The following is a 25,306-nucleotide window of genomic DNA, read 5'->3' on the forward strand; positions in this document are numbered from 1 at the left end:
TATTGATTCACAACTTATGATTTATATAAGTGAAGGATCTGATGATTGTTTTCCCAAAAGCTTTTCAACAACCCTATCTATTCCTAATTATGCATTTCATGATTTTAAAAAGATATATACCATTTGTTGGAAAATGTAAGGAAATAAAAAATCATTTTATTAATAACTGTTAGATATTGTTTAGATATTTTTTGATATTGTTAAGATATTGTTTAGATATTGTTTGATATTGTTAAGATATTGTTAGATATTGTTAATCATAATATCAAACAATATCTTCTATTTACTGTATTTATTTTTAGTTACTCTTTTTAGTTATACCTCTCTCTATTATAAATAGATTACCCTATGTGTGGTTTATACACAAGGGAGATTAATCTCAATCCCAATTTTCTCTATATTCAACATGGTATCAAGAGCTTTAGACGATCCATGATTTAGAAGGGATCCTTGCAGTAGTTCCTCTTTCCTAAACCCTTAGCCTTTAGCCCTAAGTCCTAAGCCTCTTTCACAATTTTTTTCAGGTTTCACCTGATTGCAACTTTGTTTTCTGCTTTGAGGCATGACTTCTTCCACTTCTTCCGCTTCTTCTACTACTTCCACTTTTGCAAGTGCTACATCTGATCCTTCCGTCTACACTAACTATGTTAATGTGCACTTATCCATTGACAACTTAACTAGCCCTAATTATGCCACATGGTCATTAGAAGTTAGATTATGGCTTAAGAGTCAGAGGTATCTTTGATCATCTTGCCCCAAAAGCACCTTCTCTCATTCTTGTTGAGCATGTCTGTTGGGACACAATTGATGCTCAATTATGTGTGGTTCTCAAGGATACTCCTACTCCTTCGCTAAAGCAGATTTTTTGTTCCTACGAAACGTATGCTCAAATCTAGGAGCATGCCAAGTTATTATACACCAATGATACTCAACGTCTCTATGGTGTCTGTTCTCAATTTGCAAATCTTATTTGCCTCTAAACATCAAGCCTCTATGGTTGATTATATGTGCAAAATTCATGCTCTTTTTCATGAGTTCAATGAGTTATTGCCTCCTTTCCCCGACCCTGCCACAGAGATCGCACAACGACCAAAGTTCTTCATGCTAGGGGCATTATACGGACTTGTTGATAAATATTCACATATTCGTGATCAGATTTTGGGTTCCCCAGTTGTCCCCACCTTGACATCGACCTGCTCTACTCTATTGCGTGTACCAGAAAAACCCAACACTGATACACCTACTTTTGTTGATAATTCTTCTGCATTGGCATCTCAACGGACTCGCCCTCGCAAACAGGGAAAAGGGCGTCCTAAGTGTGAACATTGTGGCAAGCTAGGTCACAAGATTGACTATTGTTATGCATTACATGAGTGTGAACATTGTGGCAAGCCAAGTCACAAGATTGACAAGTGTTATGCATTACATGGTCTTCCTCCTCGATCTGCTGCAGTTGTTCAGAACGATCTTTCCACACCTCAGTCTTCTGGGGATCCTCTTTTTGTTTCATCCGATACACCTGCTATGTTCAACAAATTTCTCAAATGGTATAAGGATCAACAGTCTTCTAGTTCCACTACGTCTATTGCACACACAGGCACATCTTTTGCTAGTTTGACCCAATCTTCTTCTCATGGTTCTTGGGTTTTTGATTCAGGAGCCACTGATAATATTACTGGTAACAAATCTTTGTTCTCTTCTTTATCCTTTCCTAATCCTTTACCTTTTGTTACATTGGCTGATGGCTCTAGAGTATCATCTCATGGTGTTGGCACTGTTAAACTTTTTCCTTCTTTAACCATTAATAATGTTTTTTATGTCCCTAGGTTACCTTTTAACTTGTTATCCATTAGTCGTCTAACTCGTTCTCTTGATTGTGTTGTTTCTTTTACCAACAATATTCACGTTGAATGTTGCGTATCTGAGGTCTCTAATTTAATTCTTAGTTTTAGGTAGGAAGAGGCTAACTTTTGTTACAATGTCCAACATGTGCTACAGTTTGATGCAACTAGTTGATTTTACATTCATTTTTCTCCTTTTTTTGTGCTTTGTACTATTCCTTTCCCTTTGTAACTTTCTCTCCATCTTAATTAATTTCTTCTTTTATCTAAAGAGAAAAAAGTTGAACATAAGATTTTTATAGAAAGTGACGAAATAAGAAAGAGGGGATTTACAAAGTGCTAACTGGGATGTCATCCTTTTAAACCTGTACAAGTCATTAAAAATAGGGGAGAGGGTTAGCTATCCAATCCTTTGATGCTAAGACTGTCCCTACCTTATAAGACAATATTTTTTCCCAAGCAGAAGTATCATTCTCATTAGGCAGGTTCTGCAATATAAATTTGCCAGCATTCCACAATTTGTTTGTGAAGGCTTTGTTGGAGGTCAGCCGCTCAGTCGACAAATTAAGGTCCTGGAAGAGAAAAATAGCATGCCATCTGCATCTAAGATAATCAATTTTTTCATGGAATAAACAACGGTCTACAATTAGAATACAGCAAAACAAACCTGGCCAGCTGTGCCTAAAGCTAGTGTGAAACGTAAAGCATCTGTCCCAAACTCTTTGATAGTGTCAAGGGGATCTACTACATTTCCCAATGTTTTAGACATTTTTCTCCCCTGAAAATAATACAATTGTTACATAATCAGTTTACAGACATGCATAGGTTAAACCTTAAAGTTCATAAGTTTAAAACCCAGCCATGTTTACAAAATGATTTTGTAGAAAATATTTAAAAAACCTAACAATTACATAACTAAGTGTGTCACTATTCATGCTCTTTGACAAAAAAATAATTTTAGTGTTTTATGTTTTATAAAATCAATTTGTAATTTTTCATACACTTAGAATTTCTACCAAAAGCATGTGCTCAATTTATATATTAAAATAATACATAGATATGATGATACCCAATTAAGAAAGTTAGTATACTTTGGGTTTCCTTATTTTACTTCTCTCAGATTTAGAAAGAATAATGTTATGAAGTGGATTTATCTCAATCTTACAAGACTGGCTTGTAAGGTGATGTTTGCACTTATTTATATACTATAAATTGGTCTTATCTCTAGTCGATATGGGACTTCTAACAAATAATTTATTTCTTCTATATTTCAATAACTAGGTCACTAGACGTATAAATACATGAGCCTATTGTTTATTTAAGAAATATAGAGAGCTAATTCTAAGGAAACAAATCCTTGTAATTATGGGATTGTTTTTAAATACACTATCGTAGTTCTTATATCAAGACAATCCTGTAACAAAGATTACAATTATAGCAAGGGTAAAATAAAAAGCTTCCTAAAATACATAATGAGCAGCATCATTTTGACAATCCCCCTCAAGATAGTGAGTAAGTATTCTTCATTCCCAACTTAAATATAATTCTTTCAAAGTTAATGCAGTTCAACCCTTTGGTGAGTATATATGCAAGTTGAGTTTGACTAGACACATATGGGTTCCTAATCAAGCCATTGTATAGCTTTTTCTTGATATGTGGGGTCATTTGTGGATAGGAGATCAACTACCGGATACTGCAACATCCTTGGTGGAAACCCAATAATTGGAAGGAGCAAAAATAGAATGTAGTAGCCAGATCAAGTGCTGCAGCAAATTTTCAAGTAATGGCCCAAGGAATATGTCAACTTCTATGATTGAAGTTTACACCCAAAGACCTGAAGATAAAGTGGGATGAACCTTTGAAGTTATATTGTGATAACAAATCTACAATTAGTATAGCTTCCCTTTTGGTGCAGCATAATTCCCATACCATGGATCCTTCATCCTCCTTGTCTTTTCCTGACTTTGATCATGCTTGACCTATTGCTATCAAAAACAATATTTGATCTACTCCCAATATACATCTTGTTTAAAATTTTTTATCTTATCATGGTTTATTTGCTTGTCCACCATTGTTGTTCCTAACAACGTTCATGAGACTCTGGTCATTTGAGATGATGAAAAGCCATGATTGTTAAGAAGTGGACTTTAAGTCTAACTCAACGTTACAAAACCGACTTGCAACATGAGGTTTGCACCCATTTATATACTATAAATTGAATTTACCACTAGCCGATGTGAGACTTCCAACACACACTCCTCACACCAAGGCATATGCATCTCGTGCATGAGACTAGACATTGGCATGATAGTGGATGTAATAATAGTCCCAACAAATAAATCTTTTGCTAAAATAGGCTTTAACTTATGGCTCTGATACCATGATAAGAAGTGGACTTTAAGTCTGACTCAACTTTATAAAACTAGCTTGAAAGGTGAAGTTTGCACGTACTTATATATTGTAAATTGGCCTTATCACTTTTCGATGTGAGACTTCCCACAATGATTGATGAAATCAATGGACTTGAAGCTCACCCATTAGCTAAAGGGATACACTTAGATTTATAGCCACACAACTACTATGATACTCTTTCTTCTTAGTCTAAGATCAACACTGGTTGTCTTTTCCTTACTATAGTTCCCATTTCCCAATGGTTTTTTAACCTACTTCACATTAAAAAATGTCTTTCTTCATGGTGATAGGGAAGAGAAAATTTAAGAGATGCAACCTCACATATTTGTTGCTTAGAGGGAGTCTAGTTCAGTTTGTAAATTACTTAAGTCTCTCTTTGGCCAGAAATAATCACCTCAAACTTGATTTGATAAATTTAGTCATATTGTGCAGATTTTTGGATTGAAATGGAGAGAGAGATCATTTAGTGTTTTATTGAAATACTTCTCCTAAGAAGAGTGTTTATCATATGGTCTATGTTGATCAGATTTTTATTAAAAGAACTAATATCACTAAAATTGCCCAATTAAAAAAGCATTTATTCAGCTCCTTTCAAACCAAAGATCTAGGCTATCTAATGAAAGTGTCATCATTTGACAAAGAAAATATGTTGTTGACACTTAGGAGACATGATTTCCAAATTGCAAGATATGAGGCTAAGATATGACTACCATTAAGTGCTTCCGTATTTCCGAAGCGTCTTTGACGCAAACACGCACATAACATGTGAACGATAATACGCTGTCCAATGTGGTTCAAAAGGTGAGACACAATCAACTCTTCGGACACTGCTGCGATGACACGGTCCACCATTTGGACACACGTATCATACACTCAATTTAAAAAAAAAAGGAGAATCGAAAAATCACATAAACTCCATAAATGATAGTCTCAAGCTATGAAAAAGGAAATGGCGGACAAAATCTAGAAATGATAGAATAACACCGGAAACACTAAAAATGCATAAAAAAAGAAAAGAAGTAAGATTTGAAGTGAGGAAAAACTTGGTTATTGCAGCCATAGCATAAAGCAATGAAGAATAACACCGAAAAAGAAGAAAGAAGAAAGGAAAAAGGAAGAGGAAAATATGATGGCATACCCCCTAGCCATGCCCAAGCACTTTCAAGAAGAGTTACAATCATCTATGCAAGGTAAAACAAAGCTCTATCTATTGGGCCATTTTGGAGTATCTCTAGTAGATTAGGAATTTAGACCTTGTATTAAAAATCATGTAGTGCAGGATTTCTTTTAGGCCCTGTATTAAGGGCCAAATAGTATAGGGCTTTTGAATAATCTTGCTTAAGTTCTAGGACAATGTTTGTGCCTAACTTAAGCTAAACTTAGGTGATTAAATTTGTACCCTAGCTTAGACATGGTGGCCACATGGCAAGCTCTTAGTGGAGAGTTTTCTTACAAAGGTAGTGGCCATGTGTCACTTTCCTAGTGGAGAATGCCACATGTCATGCTCTCCTTCACCAAGATGGGATTTCTAGGGTTTGGTGCAAGGTAGCATTTTTAGGGTTTTTGGTCTACTTTGGAGACACCTAACTCTATAAATAGAGGTGTTTACCCCATGTTCGCTTATGAATTGAGTAATGTTATGCTGCCGAAATTGTGCCATACTACTCATTTTGGTCACCAAAAGGCTAAAACACCCCATGTGGTCTCCTCTAGCCATTCTCCTCTTGAGTTGGCCCAAACTCTCTTGAGAATACACTAAACACCACCATAGCCTCTCCCCTGGCTTGAGTCATATAGCTAGGAGGAGGAGCCACTATCTCACCACCCCAAACACCCATCTTCCTTGGAGGTCTCCATCTTGACTTTAGTCATATAGCTTGGAAGGAGCTCCTCCGTCAAAATAACATGTCCTGTATACCTTTTATTATTTTATTAATTCAAATTTCATATTATGTTACTCATATATATGCTTTACTGTATATTTCGTTGGCCACAATCCTAGTCATTCGTCCTAGGTTTAATCTTTTAAGTATTATTAGTACATTTAATATATATATATATATACATATATTGTCGTGTTCGTGTCCTATATTCTTACAATTTAGTCGTATCCTCGTGTTCGTGTCCATGTTGTGTTCGTATTCGTGTCTGTGCTTCATAGATTGAAAGCCTGCTCATAGTCCTATGAATCCAAATCAAAATGTTGATGCGACACCAAGGTGAACTTTTCCCAAACTAGAATGATATAGCAAGTTGGTGGCAAAACTCATTTACATCACTATAACAAAGACCTAATCTCTCTTACCCAATGGGAGTTGAGTCAATACCTTATGTGGTTGGGCTCAGGTCTCATTGGTATTGTATCTCCCCAGTGAAACTCTCTCTGTAAACCTAACAAGTAGTATCAGAACCAAGTTAAAGTCTATCCTAGCGAACTTTCTTGGACATTTTGTGCCACCCACTATCTCGGGCCGCTAACAAACCACCCACTACTTTCTTGTCCCACGCATGAGATGAATATACCTCGACGTGAGGGTGTGTTGGAAGTCCCACATCGACTAGAGATAAGGCCAATTCACAATATAAAGTGGGTGCAATCCTCACGTTATAAGCCAGTTTTGTGGGATTGAGCTAGGCTTAAAGTCCACTTTTAACAAACCCTAACATTGATCACTACAATGCTATGATTCACATTCCCAAATATCTATAAAGGACCATAGGATAGAGATTGTTGTATGAGAGTAAAGGAAATAATCAACTCTTTGGGTATTATGATGCAAATTGACGTGAGATCTTATAGCTTGAAATAGTAAGAAATAAATTGTTTTTGCTCGATCAAGTGCAAGAGTTGAAGCTAGACCTATGGCCATAGCTACATGTAAACTTGTGGGGATTAAACAACTCCTTCAAGAGTAAAAATTTTGTGAAAATGAGGAGATGCAACTGTATTCTAACAATTAGGCAACTCTTCATAATGCATGCGACCTATTATTTTTCTTTTCAATGTATCCAGCCTCAGGGTTAGGGTTTAAGGTAAGTACCTTGCCTTATTTTGTAAACTCCTATATATACATCAATGAAAAGAACAAAATTTTAGCTTGAATACACTCTATTTCTCCATCCTATTTATTGATGCTGAACAAATCAAGATTCCAAAACAGCTAAAATGATTGATGCCTAACACTTGAGGTGTTTTCAACTGTATTGACCAAGAGGAGAACCCTAAACGAAGAGACATAGCAAGTTAAACCTTAGAAGATTAGAGAGCTCAGAGTTATCTCATGACATCGCTGGTATAGTAATTGAACATATCAATATTTCAAAACCAATAAAAACGCTGATACCTGACACTTGCAAAATAAGTTTTGACTATGCAAAATAAAAAGGGAAGCACATGACTTGCCAAGTTTGAACTGTTCCATATATTTCATTAAGCAATAGTATCATAAAGTTTTTCAATTTACAAAGCCATTACATAAAATACAAGATTTGGTAACACCATAGTAATTTTCTATCTACACTCCACAATTTTCTTGTGGCACATCCCTTGCATTTGGAACATGAGTTTTGTACATTCTGCAAAGCTGTTCCAAAGCAAATATACTATGGGAGGTGCTCAAGAAATTGTAGCGTGCAAAAAATTGGAAACCAAAATACATGTATAACTTGAAATCACCTGTGAATCCCTGATGAGCCCGTGCAAATAAACATAAGAAAATGGAACGGTTCCCGTAAATTCAATCCCCATCATCACCATTCTTGCCACCCAAAAGAACAATATATCATGCCTGCCAACATGTAAAAAGTAGTATCACTTTATAAGAACTACACAACGAAATAAATAGTAGAGAAATAGAATATAGATTTAATTATGCTTTTAATCCTTGAAATTTGGAATAACTTTGTTTTAGACCAAAATTTTAAAAAGGTTTTAGTCCCTTAAAATTGAAAGAAAAACTACGAGATTAATCCCTAAGCACTAAAAACATTTTTTTTTTGTCCTTAAACCTTAAATCCTAAAAAGTTTATTTTAGTCTTCCAAATCTAGTATTTAGGTATTAAAACCATATTTTTTAAAATTTTAAAGAGCTAGAAAAGATACTTTAAAGTTTTGGGAACCAAAATCATAATTAATGCAAATTTCTAAGACTAAAATCATAAATATGAAATGAACTAGAGTAAAGCATTACAGCCAACGTTGCAATTAGAAATTTCAAAAATGGAGGATTCTTAGGATTAAAATATCCTCAATATCTCCTTAGTAATTACTAGAACAATATCTTAAAAATCTTGCTATTCATTTAAGCATACTTTTATTTCCTTATTTAGAGAATTTGATTGTTCTTGTTATAGAGAAAAACTACATAGGGTTGATTTCCTTTGTGTCTAAAATAGATATAGGGTGAATATATTTATAATAAAGAGTGATACAAGTATATATGACAACCAAACATAAATATGGTAAATAAAAGATATTGTTACAAAGAATATCAACAATATCTACCAATATCAAACAATATCTATGTTTCCCCAATAAACAATAAATGTTTTGTTTCCCTAATTAACATAAAGCACAATATATCTAACACTTCCCCTCAAGCTAGTGCATATAAGTCGTATGTACCAAGCTTGTTACAAATATAATCAATTCAAGGTCCCCTTAGCGAACTCAGTCTCGATGTCTCTAGAAACAATCCTTTCTCAAATGAAATGACAATCAACGTAAGCTCACAAGTGGTTACTGCCATGGAACGATATTCTGCTTTTGCACTAGATCTGACAAGTATATTTTGCTTTTTACTTTTCCATGAAATAAGATTTCCTCCAATAAGACAGTACCCAGAAGTTGATCTTCTATTTGATGGTGATCTTACCCAATCTGCATTACAGTAACAAGTGATCTTAGTACTGCCTTTGTCTTCATACAATAATCCTCGTCCTTGAGCTTTTTGTTATGTATCGAAGCATACATGTCACAACATCCCAATGGCTATCACTAGGAGTATTTAGAAATTGGCTTACCACACTAATCACGAAAGTGATGTCAAGTCTAGTGATGGTGACTTAGTTGAGTCTACCTACTAGGGGACGATATCTTTTTGGGTCTTTCAATGGCTCCCCCTGACTTGGAAGAAGCTTCATATTGGGATCCATAAGAATATCAAAAGGACCACAACGCCTAAGAAATATTTTAAGGGACCCAAATCTTTAGTATGAAATTGCTGTTAAAGGTGCTCTTAGAGTTGTCAAATTCCAGTCTGATCATCACCCGTGATGATAATGTCATCAACAGAAACAACAAGGTAAACACACTTGCCAAAAAAGGAATGAAAGGAGCAGAGAGAATGATCAGCCTCACACATGGTCATGCCAAACAATATCAAGACAGAACTGAAGCGACCAAGAACATTCAAACCTTCATTGTTGCCAATGTAAATTTGATCAACACCATCAAAATGGTTGAACTATTGAATATTTTGAGTTTCTCCAATAACATGGAAAGAGGCTCTAGAATAAGGGATCCAAGTAGTAGAAGGGTTTGGAGAGGATGAATTGGCAAGCATAGTAGTGGGCACATTGGAGGCAAGACAAGTAGATGCAGGAGCAATAGCAAGACTGGCAAAAAACGGGATTGAGATGAAGTATGGAGGATATGGTAGAGACGTGTAGAGTTTGATTGGTGGTCGGATCATAGAGAACAAAAAATTCAAGGGGTTGAAAGGATGAATCAAAACGAAAAATACATACATAAGTAGTGTGACTGAATTTGAGGCAATTCTGACATTGAAAGTTAGCAAAACACCACCATGGCCACTAGAACTATGGGCACGAGCACATATAAAGAAGCAATGTAGTTTACTCTAGAGTTGTATGTTGTCTCTGAAACCTGGAGGATTGTGGATATTCCAAAGTGGACAAGTAATGTTTCCACCTGGAGGATTGTCGATTGGTGCGTGACTCGTGAGGGTAACACACTTTGATGACATAAATACTTAGTCAGCAACATGATGACATGTATTGTAGAATAGCTTGTTTCAAGGCTAAGTTATATCAACATTATATTTTCCAGAGGGTAACACACTTTGATCTTCATTTTTTTCTCAATCAAATAAAATCATTACCGGCATTAAGAATTAGAAGCACATACCCAGTTTCAAGCATTGTAGTAGGATAGAATCGCTTAAAATCCTCTGCACATGTGGATGGCCATCCAAGGGTACTAAAAGGCCAAAGTGCACTGATAAAAGATGAGTTTATAGTTAGCCCAAAAAAGTAACAGAAAAATCACAAGAAATTTAACATGTCCAATAAATCAGGTTTCAAACTGAAAATGACCACATAAGGTTTAAGATTTTGCCAAAAAATAATTTAAAATTTTATCAAACAATTTGATCAACTTCAATACAATTAACGTACACATGATAGCTCAAAAAATTGAAACTCAAAGGAAAATATGCTAAGCAAAATACTTTATAGAAGACCAATGATTGTCATAACAAAAAATCTCAAACAACACCAAAATATTCTTTAGTTTATACATTAATATCTAGGTTATGAATGCCTAATGAAAAATCCTTCCAAAAGTTTTCAGCAATTCTTCCAAAAAGAAACATACCATTTGTTTTCATTCACCCGTTTCAAAGTACATAATCCGATTAGCAGAAGAAAATACATAATTCTAGAACAACTTTACGCCGAAAGACAAAATTTACAAGACATGTAGAACTTTTTAATAATACACAAACATGAATATAAGAGTTTACAAATAGATGGGAGTATATTTGAATAAGTAAAGAAACTAAGAGGAAATAAAAGGTGCAAAGATGCCAAATCCCTCAACATGCATATTTAGAAACATCATTACAAGCATTAATGAAATTACTAAAGAGGAAATAGGGAACACACTATAAGAAATTTGTGATATGGAGAAAAGAGGAAATGGGGGAGATCTTATAGAGAATTTGGAAATAGAAATGGAAGTCCATGGTGTCATGCTCTAACTTTTGGATAGTATTTTGCTCTCTTCTTTCCTGTGCCTATTATCTTTTCTCCACTCCCTATTTCTGTTTGTTGTCTTTCTTGTCAGAAAAGTACAAGGAAAATTGCCATTTACAAAGAAGAAAAGAAGAGAGAGAGTCCGTAGACTTCAATTATCTGTAATTGGTGAGGCAATAGAATAAATCTCAATGCATGTGAGGGGATGGGGCATAAAAAGCACAAATATGGAGCACAAAAAAAGAACAAAGCGGAAAACAAAAAAGAAATGTGTGAATCTATCTACCAAGTACAGGACACAGTATGTTTAGCAGCATAAATAAAAAATGCCATGGCGTACACTCAATCCCCATACATTATATTGTGCAAAATGGAAACCTAAATACATTTATAAACACTGGATAGATACAAGACAGAATTCTCATTTCTAGAATGTACAAAAAGAAAGTCATGCAGATGCATCTAAAATTGAAAGAGATATATGAAATAAACTACCTTGAAAACCAAGTATCAAGAACATCAGGATCTTGATATATTTCTACATCCTTCCCATATGTCTTACGAGCTTTCTCAAGTGCTTCCTTAGCATTTCTAGCAACTATATATTCCTCTTCATTGTCTTTTCCAGAAATGTACCACACAGGAATCCTGTGTCCCCACCATAGTTGTCTGCTTATACACCAATCCTTAATATTGGAGAGCCAATGGTTGTAAATCTGCCATGATCATAATTACTCTGTATTATTTTTTTGTTCAGAAACAATTAATAACAAGAGAAAGGACACAGGGAAGAGGGTAAGGTATAATCTAAATTGTAAAGCCAAAATGAAAGAGATACACGAAGGAATGATGTTACACATAAATCTGTGTGGCTGGTTCACCATTGAAAAAAGCCATTATTGTCATGGATAGATCTTGGTTTAGATAGAAGTGTCATGAAAAGATAAGGATCTGTACGCACGCTGAGCACTGTTTCTGGAGGTACACCTTGATGGCAAAAAACCATTGGGTTTTGAGCAATTTGATTAGCCTATAGCTTCCACCAGAACTTCTGGATCATGATCTTCATGTGACGGTCATTAGAACAAATAACATGTCGCATGTTGCGACACTTGTTCTAATAAAACTAGGGCATGGACTGCCCAGCCCACGTGATTAGATGACATAATGTACCAAATTCTCGCACTGATGAATTTCAGGGAAGGTGGAAGAAACATACTTCGGCTTACGTGTAAAGGACTATTTCTAAAACTTCACCAAGTCAAAATGCATCTTATTGTTGTTTGAATCCAAATGAGTTTGGCTGTTTGGCAGAACTGTAAGATTTTGAACACCAATTAATGGAATAGGCTAACTGACCTATCCATGAAATCTCTATTGGAGAGTAAATTACGGTTACGAACCAAATTTCTTGGAAAAGAGAAAGTAATAGAAGGTTTTTACTGCATAAAATGAGAAGAACAACAAATAGGAGCACCATCTCCTCCAAAAATTCTTTCTTGTAGTCCTAATAACACCACCTCATATTTCCTTTCTCTTGTCCGTTTCAGAGATAGGCGACACGAGCTACAAATTAGTGCGTTCCATTTAGTTTTTTTTTATTCCCCTCTTGCTATTTTGGATAGTAGGGCCTCCATTTAAGTGCAACACCTTTTTCTTATTTGGTGCATAATATAAATTTAATCAACTAGAGTAAGGATAAAAGTATAATAGTGCGAGAAAAATGTAAAAAACTACTTAAAAATAATATATAATATGATTCACAATGATAACAATAACATTATAGTAAAAAAAATAAAAAAGATGTTTATAGCATAATATAAATCTAAATTAATATATTATTTATAGGTATTTTAATATATTTTTAATGTGAAGTAAACTCTCACAAGTTTACAATTGAAGCTTATACGAGTTGAGCTATGAACCTACAAACGAGTTTATGCAAACACTCAAGTTTGACAAATTTGTATATATGTATTATTAACTCAATTTTATAAAACTGACTTATAAACTGAGGATTACAATCACTTATATATTATAATCTAACCTTATTCCTAGTTGATGTGCGATCTCCAACACAACTCTTACATCAAAGAATGAACATCTTGAATGTGGGATTATATACTATGAAGCACAAGTACGGATAGGGGACAAGAACACAAAGATTCAGGGATCTAATAAGAAAAAACTTTGAATATTTTATTTTTAAATTAATTATTATCGGATGGAAGGAAAAAGCAAACAGTTTACTTAAAAGGAAAGTTGAAAATAAGAGGTTTCCTTTAAAACAAGAAAACAGTTTTAATGTGCCAGCCTCCCTTCCTCAAGAGAGCAGGTGTGCAAGCTGCTAAGTGCACAAGCAGCACATTTAACAATTTTTCTTCTTTCGTAGCTTTTCATTATACCTGCAACAATCAGTTCTTTCTCTCCTCAATTCAAAAAAAAAATTCTTCTTCCTCTTTTCTTTTGTTTTTATTTTTGAGTGATTGTTCTATGAATCAAATATGGTGTTTGTGCCTTTTCATATCTTCTAGATTGGATTCACTTTTGTGTGATTCTTCAATGACACACGTGTCCAAGGAGTGGACCGCGTCACCGTGTCCAAAATCACCACCATGTCCAATTTAATAAACCATGTCGAACATCGTGCACGTGTAGACTGCATGTCCAAGACACTTCCAAAGTGGGGAAGCACAACAAAGTTGTCGCGTCATTGCTTCATAGATTATATATTTGAGTGGTCTAAAAGGAACTCTAGCGGTGGCATAATAGCCCCAAAGAACTTGATTGGGATAGGTTATAACACCATGAGGGTTTATACCTAACTCAACTCTATAAAACTGACTTGTAATATAAGGATTGCACCATACTTATTGATGAGCCCAAGACTCCTCATGAAGACGAAGAGGACCCTCTTAGGAGGATCACAAGGACCATAACTAGAAGGTAAATTTCCTCCTTACTCTCTTCTTTTTATTTAGCCATTCTTCTTTCATTAGCGTACCTAGACATATGTTGCCTCTTTTATTTCATAAGTTTCCTCTTGGACACTCCTTAGTTGATGTTGAGACTCCTTTTTAGAGGAGAGGACCTTGGACAAATGGCTCACACACACGGTACTGATCTTGAAGCCAAGGGAGGTCATCTTTGACCTTCTAGAAGTACTTGCTCTTAGAGGCAAGGTTGTGACCCCCTAGGTTGCCCTAACTTCTAGAAACATGCTTTGTAATTCCCTCTAGGTCCCTTACCCAGGCCTATATATGGGAACCACCTCACCTCTTGTAAAGGGATGAACATTGAGAATATAGACTTATGTTTCAGCCATGAGTTTATTGCCCCTTTGAGTGTTGAGTTTGGTGCACCTTTGAGTGTTCTTTTTTTTTTAGTCTTATCTTGAACCTTGGTCCAAGTGGGAGTGTGTGCAATGTCTATTGAAGACTTATTGTCACAATAGAGTTTCATGGGACCTGCCAAATTAATCTTCAAGTCAATTAAGACAATTTTTATCCATAATAACTCACATATTCCATGAGCTATTGATTTGAATTCTGATTTAGCTGAAGATCAAGCCACCATGTTTTGTTTGTTACTCCTCCAAGACACTAAGTTTCCACCCAGGAAAGTACAATATCCCGTTGTTGATCTTCTATCAACAAGAGAACCAACATAGTCTGCATCGGTGTAGGCTTCAAGATTAAGTTGTTCATTCCTTTTGAACAGAATTTCCTTTTTGTGATTGTCCTTCAAGTAGTGCAAAATCTTGTAAGCAACTTGAAGATGAGATTCCTTCGGTTCATGCATGAACTGGCTGATTACATTTATCGAATAGGCAATGTTTGGCCTGGTGTGTGCTAGATATATTAATTTTCCAACCAGTCTCTAGTACATCTTTTTTTTGTCTACTTTTGGTTCCTCTTCAGTTTTACGTAGCTTGTGATTAGGATCCAGCGGAGTTGAAGTGGGTTTGTTGCACCCAATAGTTCTTGTCTCTATCAACAAATCAGTTATATATTTTGTTGGGATATAAAGATTCCCTGGTTAGAATATGCTACTTCAATCCCTAGGAAATACTTCAATCTTCCAAGTTTTTTTAGATCAAATTCCTGGATCAGAGTCTCTGTTTCAGTTTCTCCTTCTCGTTTTCATCATTGTCAGTTACTATAATGTCATCAACATAAACTAAAAAAAGTGTTACCTCCCATTTTTCCGAATGTTTGGTAAACAATGTGTGATCTCCTTGGCTTTGCTTAGCCAAATCTCTTCACAGCTTTGGAGAACCTCCCAAACTAGGCTCTAGGAGATTGTTTCAATCCATAAAGTGCCTTTCAGAGCTGCACACCTTATTTTGTCTGTCTCCTTCAAACCTAGGGGATATTCATGTAGATTTCTTCCTCTACATCTCCATGAAGAAACACATTTTTAACATCATAAAATAGAAGTTTCCAATCAAAGTGGGCAGCTAAGGACAGCAAGATCCTTAAAGTATTCATCTTGGCGATCAGTGCAAAAGTCTCCTCGTAATCTAATCCGTAAGCTTCAGTGTATCCCTTGTCCACAAACCTTGCTTTGTACCTTTCATGAGATCCATCAGCATTATATTTTATCGTGAATATCCCATTTGCAGTTAACAATATTCTTTTCTTTAGGTTTGTCCATGATTTCCCAGGTATGGTTTTTCTGCAATGCTTCCATCTCCACCTTCATGGCATCTCTCCATTCTTTTCTTTGTTAAAGCTTAAGCAACATTATTACAAATAACAGAATTCATGCTAACAATAAGCTCTTATGGTTACTTGATAATCTATCAAGAGAAACATAATTCGATAGAGGATAGAAATGTTTTTTTGGGCAGTTTCTGGTGCCTTTCCGGATGGTTATTGGAAGATCAAGGCCATTTTTAGAGTCAAGTGTTTCCTCATTGTTTGGTTCAGATCTCTCTGCATTTTCTCCCTCAGAACTAGGGTTGAATTCATGGAGTTGCAGCATGTTTGCAATGCTCTTTCTCCTTGTGTAGACATTGCTAAATCTTGAACCATCTCTTGGGACAGGTCTTGTACAGTGGGTGGTTTCTCCTTGTACTCCAGTGGTCTCAGTGGAGAAATTTGTATCAGTTTCAGCTTCTAATTATGACCCAAAGTTAATTTCTTGGGTTTGTGATTCAATTATGGACATTGTAGATATTATTAAGATATTGTTAGATATTGTTAATCACAATATCAAACAATATCTTCTATTTATTCTATTTATTTTTAGTTACTCTCTTTAATTGTACACAAGGAGATTAATCTCAAACCCTATTTTCTTTATTCTCAACAGACATAATAAAGGACTCAGATTGGTCATCAAGATCTCCTGGACATTGTTATGTGGTTTCAGAGAAAAAAGACTTAGTTTTAAGGAAGGTAACATCTGCAATAGAGTTTTTAGTCTTTTTATCTCCTCTCTATTGAGACCTTCCACCATTGGAGATTCTTTAGTCTTGTTCTGCCATCTTTTGTGAAAAATTGGAATCCTCCTTTTTTGGTGTAGAATTAGTCTTTGGGAAGAAGAGATCAACAATAGGTTTGATGAATGTGAGCACAGAAAACTGCAGCAATTAAGGATGCTCCTCTAAAGATAAAATGGCAATGAAGGTTGTCGACTATGATGAATAATAATGTAGCAATGAAGGCCACAGAAAGCAAGAACCGAAACCAGAGCTCCAGGAAAACCTAGAGTTCTAAGACCATGTTACAAAACAAGATATAATTGTGGAATAATTTTCCTTGATGATTTGAAGAAAAATACATAGGTATTTAAGAAGGTGAGGTGAAGTTTGCCTACACTTCTATATTTTAAATTAAACTTATCTTTAGTTGACTGGGATCTCCAAAACGACCCTTCATACTGAAGCATGAACATTTCATGAGACTAAATATTCATGGGTGATGCGACAATAGCTCGATAGCGGGTGTACAATAGGTTCAACAAAACTCACAAAGATACTATGACACCAACCTAAAAACTAAACAATTATTTTATTGATATCAATCACACCAATTACATTCTTATCATCTCTATTGCACTAACCAAAACCTTTAAAGAAAAGAAATATGCTGAAATAAATAGCAAGATTATGAAGATATTGTTTCCTAATTACTATGGAGATATTGAGAATATTTTTTATCCTGATAATTCGCTATTTACAACAGGAAGATTTTTATTTATTCTCATACCTTATCCTTATTATTAGAGGATATCAAATCTCCTCTATTTAATATATTGTTTTCTCAATATAATAAAGCACCCGTTCTGTCTAAAAGACACATAGTTTCAGCCCAATGTATCCCTCTTTTCTATAGTTTAACATCCAAAACAATGAATGAGCGAACCTTCTCAAATCTTTCAGGAATTATAGTCAATTCTCTTTTTCAACTGCTTGAAGTGCTTTCTCAGCAAGAGGCTCCATACTCACAAACCACTGCTTACTAACAAGTGGCTCTATCACCTAATTCAACAATTAAAAAAGTTCACAATTAGAAAACTTTAACAATAGACAAATTGTTAGATATTGTTTAGATATTGTTTGATATTATTAAGATATTGTTAGATATTGTTAATCACAATATCAAACAATATCTTCTATTTACTCTATTTATTTTCAGTTACTCTTTTCTATTATATGTGTGGTTTATATACAAGGGAGATTAATCTCCAACCCTATTTTCTTTCTTCTCAACACAAATCAAAGAGAGAATATAATGCAAGTTATCAACTAAGAGCATGCTTTCTTACTTCTCCACCTCGCTGAGATCTCGGAACTCGTAATGTGTGGGGTTCCTTTTTCACAGCTAATCCTGTCTCCTCAAGCTCTGCCCATAGTTTTTTTCGACCATCAAAACGATCAAGTCCACTGGTATTATAAATATTAAATTAATGTTAGTCAAAACAACTTATGATAAACAAGAACTTTAGCAAAATAGTTCTAGGAATACCTGTACAACCCAGTAACATCATTTAGTGTTCCATCCTTATTCATCACATTAAGTATCGGAAGACCAAGCTTGCGAGCTAGCAAATAGTCATCATGGTCATGTCCTGGACTAATTTTCAACACTCCAGTTCCAAAATCTTTATCCACGTGCTGGGACACATAATACGAGTCAATATAGATTAATAATGACAAGGATTCACATTAGTATAGTCCCTGAAATATTGTTGGTTGCAAAATCATTTGTGCAAAAGAAGGCATATTCAGAAAATGTATTAAAAATTTTAAATTTGTAACAAGGAAATATTATTGAAAGAAATACAAGTTAGAATTAAGAAGTATCTATTTAGAACATTGCGTATTATCAATTTGCGATTGTACTAGTTGTATTAGAACAAACAATAATCAAGCATTAAAAGAATAATTTAAAATTACTTTGTTGAACAAATTGCAACTTTTATACCTTGTTAGCAATGATAGGAACATGACGACCAAATGTCTGAGGTACAATTGCCATCATACCAATATACTTGGAATATCGATCGTCCTGCAGTTAGTGCAAACTACAAGATTTTAGATTATAAGTTAGGGCATTGAATATACTTCTTTTTCAATATAGTAAAAATTAAATTCCATGATTTCAATTAATTCATTCATTAAATGGGATTAGAATTTAATGTATCCAATTAGAATTATAGCTGCATGAAGTTCATGCATCACATAAAATGCATTCAGTGTTGATATGTATTGGTGTATCAATCAATTCAATAATCATTTAATTTATTATTCTATGTCGAAATCTGGTAATAGTTCAATTCAATCCCCCACCTCTCTCGAACGAAGCCCCTAAAATCCAACAAAAATCTGCCGGGAGCTTACTCTCTCAAGCATCCATTCTACAGAACAATTATCAAACTAAGATAGTTAAAAGTAATTCCAATTTAAAATTCTATTTCTTATAGAGGGAAAGGAAATATGAATGTTCAACTTTGTTCCCCCAATTAACACAGCATAATTTACTGCTCAACTCAACCCTACGAGAACAAGAAATCTATCTATCCTACCTCTGGATGAACTGCTAGTGCCACATCACCAAATAAAGTCTCTGGTCTTGTTGTAGCCACAGTCAAGAAGTCACTCCTACAAAAAAAGTAATTTCTAAACCATCAATGCTAACAGTAATTGAAAATCAAAAAAGGTGCATCCACGGAGTATGAAATTAAAAGAAAACAGAAAGATGATGACACCAGCTTTCTATCATCACTGAAATAGGCATTGAAGATTAAATATTTCTAATTCATATGTTCTCGTCTAATGATCAATAACATCTCACACACAAGCAGACATATGTAATAGTTAAGGTACATTTCTGTGTGCCAATAATCTGAAATTTTCAAGTAAAATGAAGAAATAAAACAATGACTTGTGTTAGATATATTGCATTTTATGGAAACATTGATATTCTTTGATATTGGTAGATTTTGTTGATATTGTTTGTAAAAATATCTTCTATTTACCATATTTATATTTGGTTGCCATATATACTTGTATCATTCTTCATTATAAAGGTATTACACTATGTGTATTTTAGACACGAGAGATTAATCTAATACCTAGTTTTACTATATTCAATATGGTAACTATAGCCTAAAGCTTTTGAGAGTTCATATTTGAATTTTGAATTCATTGAGAGAGGATTCTCTTTGGTTCTTGTCGCAGAACACTGATTCTTATCAAAAAATGATATTTTTGTGGTGAATCTTCATTGACTCATCAATTTGCTAGATTGTGGCGTCTTCATCTCTATCTTATTTCCACGCTTTGTGGAAGGGATTCTCCTCCTTTGATTAGAGGAGATAGCTCAACCACTCCTATAGAAGAAGTTGCTTAGATGATAGAGATAGGAATGAGATTTTAAGCATATTATTGAAGGACCAGTTGGCTCAAGCCAAAAGCGCATCAAACAACAAGCCGACAAGCATAAGAGGGAAGTGAGTTATAAGGTGAGAGATGTAGTGTACCTGAAGATTCAACCGCCCTAGATTTTATGGACCTTATGAAATTACAGAAAAAATTGGGGAGGTGGCATATAGATTGAAAATACCCCAAGGTAGCAAAGTACATCCAACTTTTTATGTATCTTTGCTGAAACCTATTATTTCGGTTGCAATGGAAGTCCAACCATTACCTGCTTATTGAATGAAGAATTAGAGTTACAACTACAACCAGAGGAGGTGTTGGCAGTCAGGAGAGATGAAGAGAGATCTCCGGTAGGAGAGAGGGGGTGGGGAGGTGAAGTTTGAGAGTGTCAGACCTTTTTAGCTGGAGGGGGAGCCATTCGTGAGCAAGGTGAACAATTGGATTGCGTAACTCTGTGTATTTTGTTCACTCATCTTTTCGTTTTCACAACACATAAAAAAATATTTCATGCTATTCCGTTATCTTTGGGCATTCGTTGGAGTCATTATCTATCACCCACTGATAGTCCTATGGACTCAAATCAGAAATTAATGAGAGACCAAGGTGAACTTTTCTCAGACCCAGACAGATACAAAAGGTTGGTTAAAAAACTCATTTATCTTACTATAATAGGACCTGAACCTTCTTCTCCAGTGGGATCACTAGAATAATGTGATTCACATTCTCATATATGTAAGAGAAACCTAGGATAGGGATTGATGTGAGAACAAGGAAAGTACTCAAGTCGTAGGGTAATATGATGTAGATTGAGCTAGTTGTCCAATTGACAGATGTTCTATTACAAGATATTGTGTATTGCTTGAAGGGAACCTTGTATCTTGGAAAAGAAAGAAACAAAGTGTTATTTCATGAACTAGTGCAAAAACTGAATATCGATCTATGGCCCTAGCTACATGTGAACTTGTGTGGATTAAACAACTCCTTCAAGAGTTGAAATTTTTGTGAAAATAAGCGGATGGAGTTGTATTGTGACAATCAAATAGCTCTCTTCATATTGTCTCCAATTCGATGTTTCATGAGAGAACAATACACGTAGAAATTGATTGTCATTTTGTTAAAGAGAAGTTTTTGTCCAAGGATCTTATTACTGAGTTTGTCAACTCTAATGAACAACTTGCAGACATTCTAACTAAATCTATAAAAAGCGCCTAGGATTCAGTTTATATATACCAAGCTTGGTGCATATGATCTAAATGCTCTAGCTTGAGGAAGATGTTGAAATGTAATGTTTTCTTTTATTATTTTTCATGTATGTGAACTCAACTTTACGGTTAGGGTTTTAGGAAAATACCTTTCCTCTTCTTTGTATTTTATAAATACATTAGTAAAAACGTAATGGTGTAAGAAAAATATACACTATTTTTTTCATCTCATTTATTCAAGTGAAGGTAATTCAAATAAGTTCCTCAACAATTGTTGGAAAGGACAGCAAAGTAGAAGCCACAATAGCATATACTTCAGAAATTGAATTTGAACAAATAAAACTAAGAACAATTCACCATTCATAAAGTGCAAATCACTATCGTAAAGCCCAATTGAACAAATGAGTTAAGAACTGAGAATAATTCACCATTCATGAAGTGCAATTCACTATCGCCAAGCCCAATTGAACAAATGAATTAAGAACTGAGAATAATTCACCATTCACAAAGTGCAATTCACTATCACCCAACGCAATGAGAACCACAGAAAATATAGATTTATCAAAATAAGAGAGCAATGAGAACAAGATTGCAAGAGAAAAAATAAGAACAAGAACTAAAACCAAAGAAGTAAAAAAAAACTATCGACTGGCCAAAATGTTACTAAAGGGTCACAGGGCAAGAGAGGAAACAAGTAAAACATGATAGTTGTTAGATATTGTTTAGATATTGTTTGATATTATTAAGATATTGTTAGATATTGTTAATCATAATATCAAACAATATCTTCTATTTATTCTATTTATTTTCAGTTACTCTTTTTAATTGTACCTCTCTCTATTATAAATAGATTACCCTATGTATGGTTTATACACAAGGGAGATTAATCTCAAACCCTATTTTCTTTATTCTCAACATCTATTTTCTTTATTCTTAACATGGTAACAGAGCTTAAGGTATTTTTTTTTTTCGTTGCCGGTGCCGTTGCCTCCGCCTCTGCCGCCGCCGCAACCACCGTTGGAGCCGCCGTCGCCGGAGTGTCAGTTTCAGTAACAAATATTTGTTCTCTTCTTTATCCGTTACTAATCTTTTACCTTCTGTTACACTAGCTGATGGTTCTAGAGTCTCATTTCATGGTGTTGGCACTGTTAAACTTTTCCTTTCTTTAACCATTGATAATGTTCTTTATCTCCCTGGGTCTCCTTTCAACCTGTTGTCCATTAGTCGTCTAACTCGTTCTCTTGATTGTGTTGTTTCTTTTACCAACAATTTTGTGTGTTTACAAAATCGGAGTTCGAAACAGGTGATTGGCACAGGATATGAGTCTCATGGTCTTTATCATCTCCGTCCCTCTACACACGTTGGTGCAGTTATGGAGTCTCCCTCTCTTATTCATGCTCAGTTAGGTCATCCAAGCCTTGCCAAGTTACAGCAGCATGTCCCTGCTTGTCCAAGTTGTCTCGTTTGGACTGTGAGTCGTGTCAATTAGGCAAGTATAGTCGTATTTCCTTTCCTCGTAGTATAACACGTGATGCTTCGTCCCCTTTTGCCTTGGTTCACTCTGACATTTGGGATCCTAGCCACGTTAAGTCTACTTTAGGTTTTAAATACTTTGTTACTTTCATTGATGATTATTCCATATGTACTTGGATATTTTTAATGAAACATCGTGCAGAATTATTCCATATCTTTCAATCTTTTTTAAATAAAACTAAAACTCAGTTCGGTGTTTCTATTAGAGTTTTGCGCAGTGATAATGGCCATGAATTACTTTCTCATTCTTTTAAACAATTTATGGCTTCTCATGGTATTCTGCATCAAACTTATTGTGTTTATACCCCTCAACAAAATGGTGTAGCTGAACGTAAAAATAGACATCTTATTGAAACCACTCACACTCTTTTAATTCATGGAGAGGTTCCTGAACGTTTCTGGGATGATGTCATTCTTACTGCCTGTTATCTCATTAATCGTATGCCTTCTTTGGTTTTAAAGAATAACATACCTCATTTCATTCTATTCCCTCATGAATCTCTTCATCCCTTACCATTAAGAGTTTTCGGGTCTACATGTTTTGTTCATAATTTTAGTCCTGGTCTTGACAAGCTTTCTCCTAGATCACATAAGTGTATTTTCTTAAGGTTTACAAGATCACAAAAAGGATACAAATGTTTTTCTCCTTTTCTTAACCATTATTTTGTATCTGCAAATGTCACCTTTGATGAGTTCTCCTTTTATTTTAAGAGTCAATCTTCACCTCTACCTCCATCCAATCCTGACAACTCTCCTAGTACCTTTATTGTTCCTATTGTTTGTGACCCTCTTACTGTGTCTTCTTCAACCTCGGTTCCTACTCCACAGTAGCTTCTCCTCCACCACCTCTTCAGGTTTATAGTCGCCAAAATCGATCACTCCCACCACCATGTGACTCCACTCAAGTGCCAACTACTTTGTCTCCTCCGGCTCTGACACCTGAGTCTGACCTTCTCATTGTTCTCTGAAAAGGTATGCGGTCTACCCGTAATCCCTCTCCCCATTATATTGCTTTGAGTTATCATCGATTGTCATTACTTTTTTATACATGTCTTTCTTCTCTTTCTCCTGTGACCATTCTAAAACTGTCTGTAACGCTTTAGCATATCCTGGTTGGCGTCAGGCCATGACATATGAACTAAGTGCTCTTCATAATAGTGGAATTTAGGAACCGGTCCCGTTACCGTTTGGGAAATCTGTTGTTGGTTGCAGGTGGGTGTTTGCTATCAAAGTTGGACCTAATGGTATTATTGATCGCCTCAAAGCTCGTCTTATGGCCAAAGCTCGCCTCAAAGCTCGCCTCAAATTTTTGGGTTGGATTATGGAGATACCTTTTCCCCGTGGATAATATGGCTTATGTTCGTTTATTTATCACCATGGCTGCTCTTCAACAATGTCGTCTTTATCAATTGGATGTTAAAAATGCTTTCCTCAATGGTGATTTGCAAAAAAAAATCTATATCAAGCAACCTCCTTGGTTTGTTGCGCAGGGGAAGTCTTCCGGGATGGTATGTCGTCTTTGCAAATCCCTATATGGCCTAAAACAATCTCTTAGAGCTTGGTTTGGAAAGTTTAGCAATGTTGTTCAGCAATTTGGTATGACTCGGTGTGAAGCAGATCATTCTGTCTTTTATCAACACTCGAGTACTAGATGTGTTTACTTGATAGTATATGTTGATGACATCGTTCTTACAGGAAGTAACAACCATGGCATCTCTCAGTTGAAACATCATCTCTGTCACCATTTTCAGACCAAAGATCTTGGCAAACTCAGATATTTCTTAGGTATTGAGGTGACACAGTCCAATGATGGTATTGTTATATCTCAGAGAAAGTTTGTCATGGATATTTTGGAAGAAACCGGGTTGATGAGTTCAAAGTCTGTTGATACACCCATGGATCCCAATACTAAACTTCTACCATATCAGGGGGAGCCTATATCTGATCCTGAGCAGTATAGAAGATTGGTTGGAAAATTGAATTATCTTACCATTACTCGTCTTGACATTTCCTTTGCAATCAGTGTGGTAAGCCAATTTCTTAATTCCCCATGTGAAGATCATTAGAATGCAATCATTCGTATCTTGAAGTATATTAAAAGATCCTTTGGAAAAGGCTTGTTATATGGTTCTAATAACCATATAAGAGTTGGTTGCTATTCAGATGCTGATTGGCCAGGATCTCTTTCTGATAGATGATCTACATCTGAGTATTGTGTCTCCATTGGTGGTAACTTGATCTCGTGGAAAAGTAAAAAACAGAGTGTTGTAGCAAGATCCAGTGCAAAACCATAATACAGAGTTTGGCTCAAGCAATTTCTTAGAGAGTTACAATTTGGAGATGTTACTCAAATGACACTTGTGTGTGACAATTAGGATGCTCTTCATATTAGCTCTAATCCTGTCTTTCATGAGAGGACCAAACACATTGAG

General features: G+C 35.2%; 1 protein-coding gene across 1 annotated transcript in view; it reads right to left on the reverse strand.

Annotated features, from left to right (window-relative positions):
* Positions 1–25,306, reverse strand: part of LOC114181179 (valine--tRNA ligase, chloroplastic/mitochondrial 2) — a 53,302-nt gene that overhangs the window by 8,860 nt on the left and 19,136 nt on the right. The window contains 11 exon segments of the mRNA XM_028067540.1: positions 2,276–2,413; positions 2,509–2,619; positions 7,930–8,041; positions 10,402–10,491; positions 11,745–11,965; positions 17,621–17,658; positions 17,661–17,736; positions 18,024–18,141; positions 18,224–18,372; positions 18,683–18,766; positions 19,284–19,359. Of these exon segments, the coding sequence (XP_027923341.1) occupies positions 2,276–2,413; positions 2,509–2,619; positions 7,930–8,041; positions 10,402–10,491; positions 11,745–11,965; positions 17,621–17,658; positions 17,661–17,736; positions 18,024–18,141; positions 18,224–18,372; positions 18,683–18,766; positions 19,284–19,359 (1,213 nt within the window).

Source organism: Vigna unguiculata, chromosome 4 (genome assembly GCF_004118075.2).
Source record: "Vigna unguiculata cultivar IT97K-499-35 chromosome 4, ASM411807v1, whole genome shotgun sequence".
In the NCBI taxonomy this organism is placed as follows: Eukaryota; Viridiplantae; Streptophyta; class Magnoliopsida; order Fabales; family Fabaceae; genus Vigna; species Vigna unguiculata.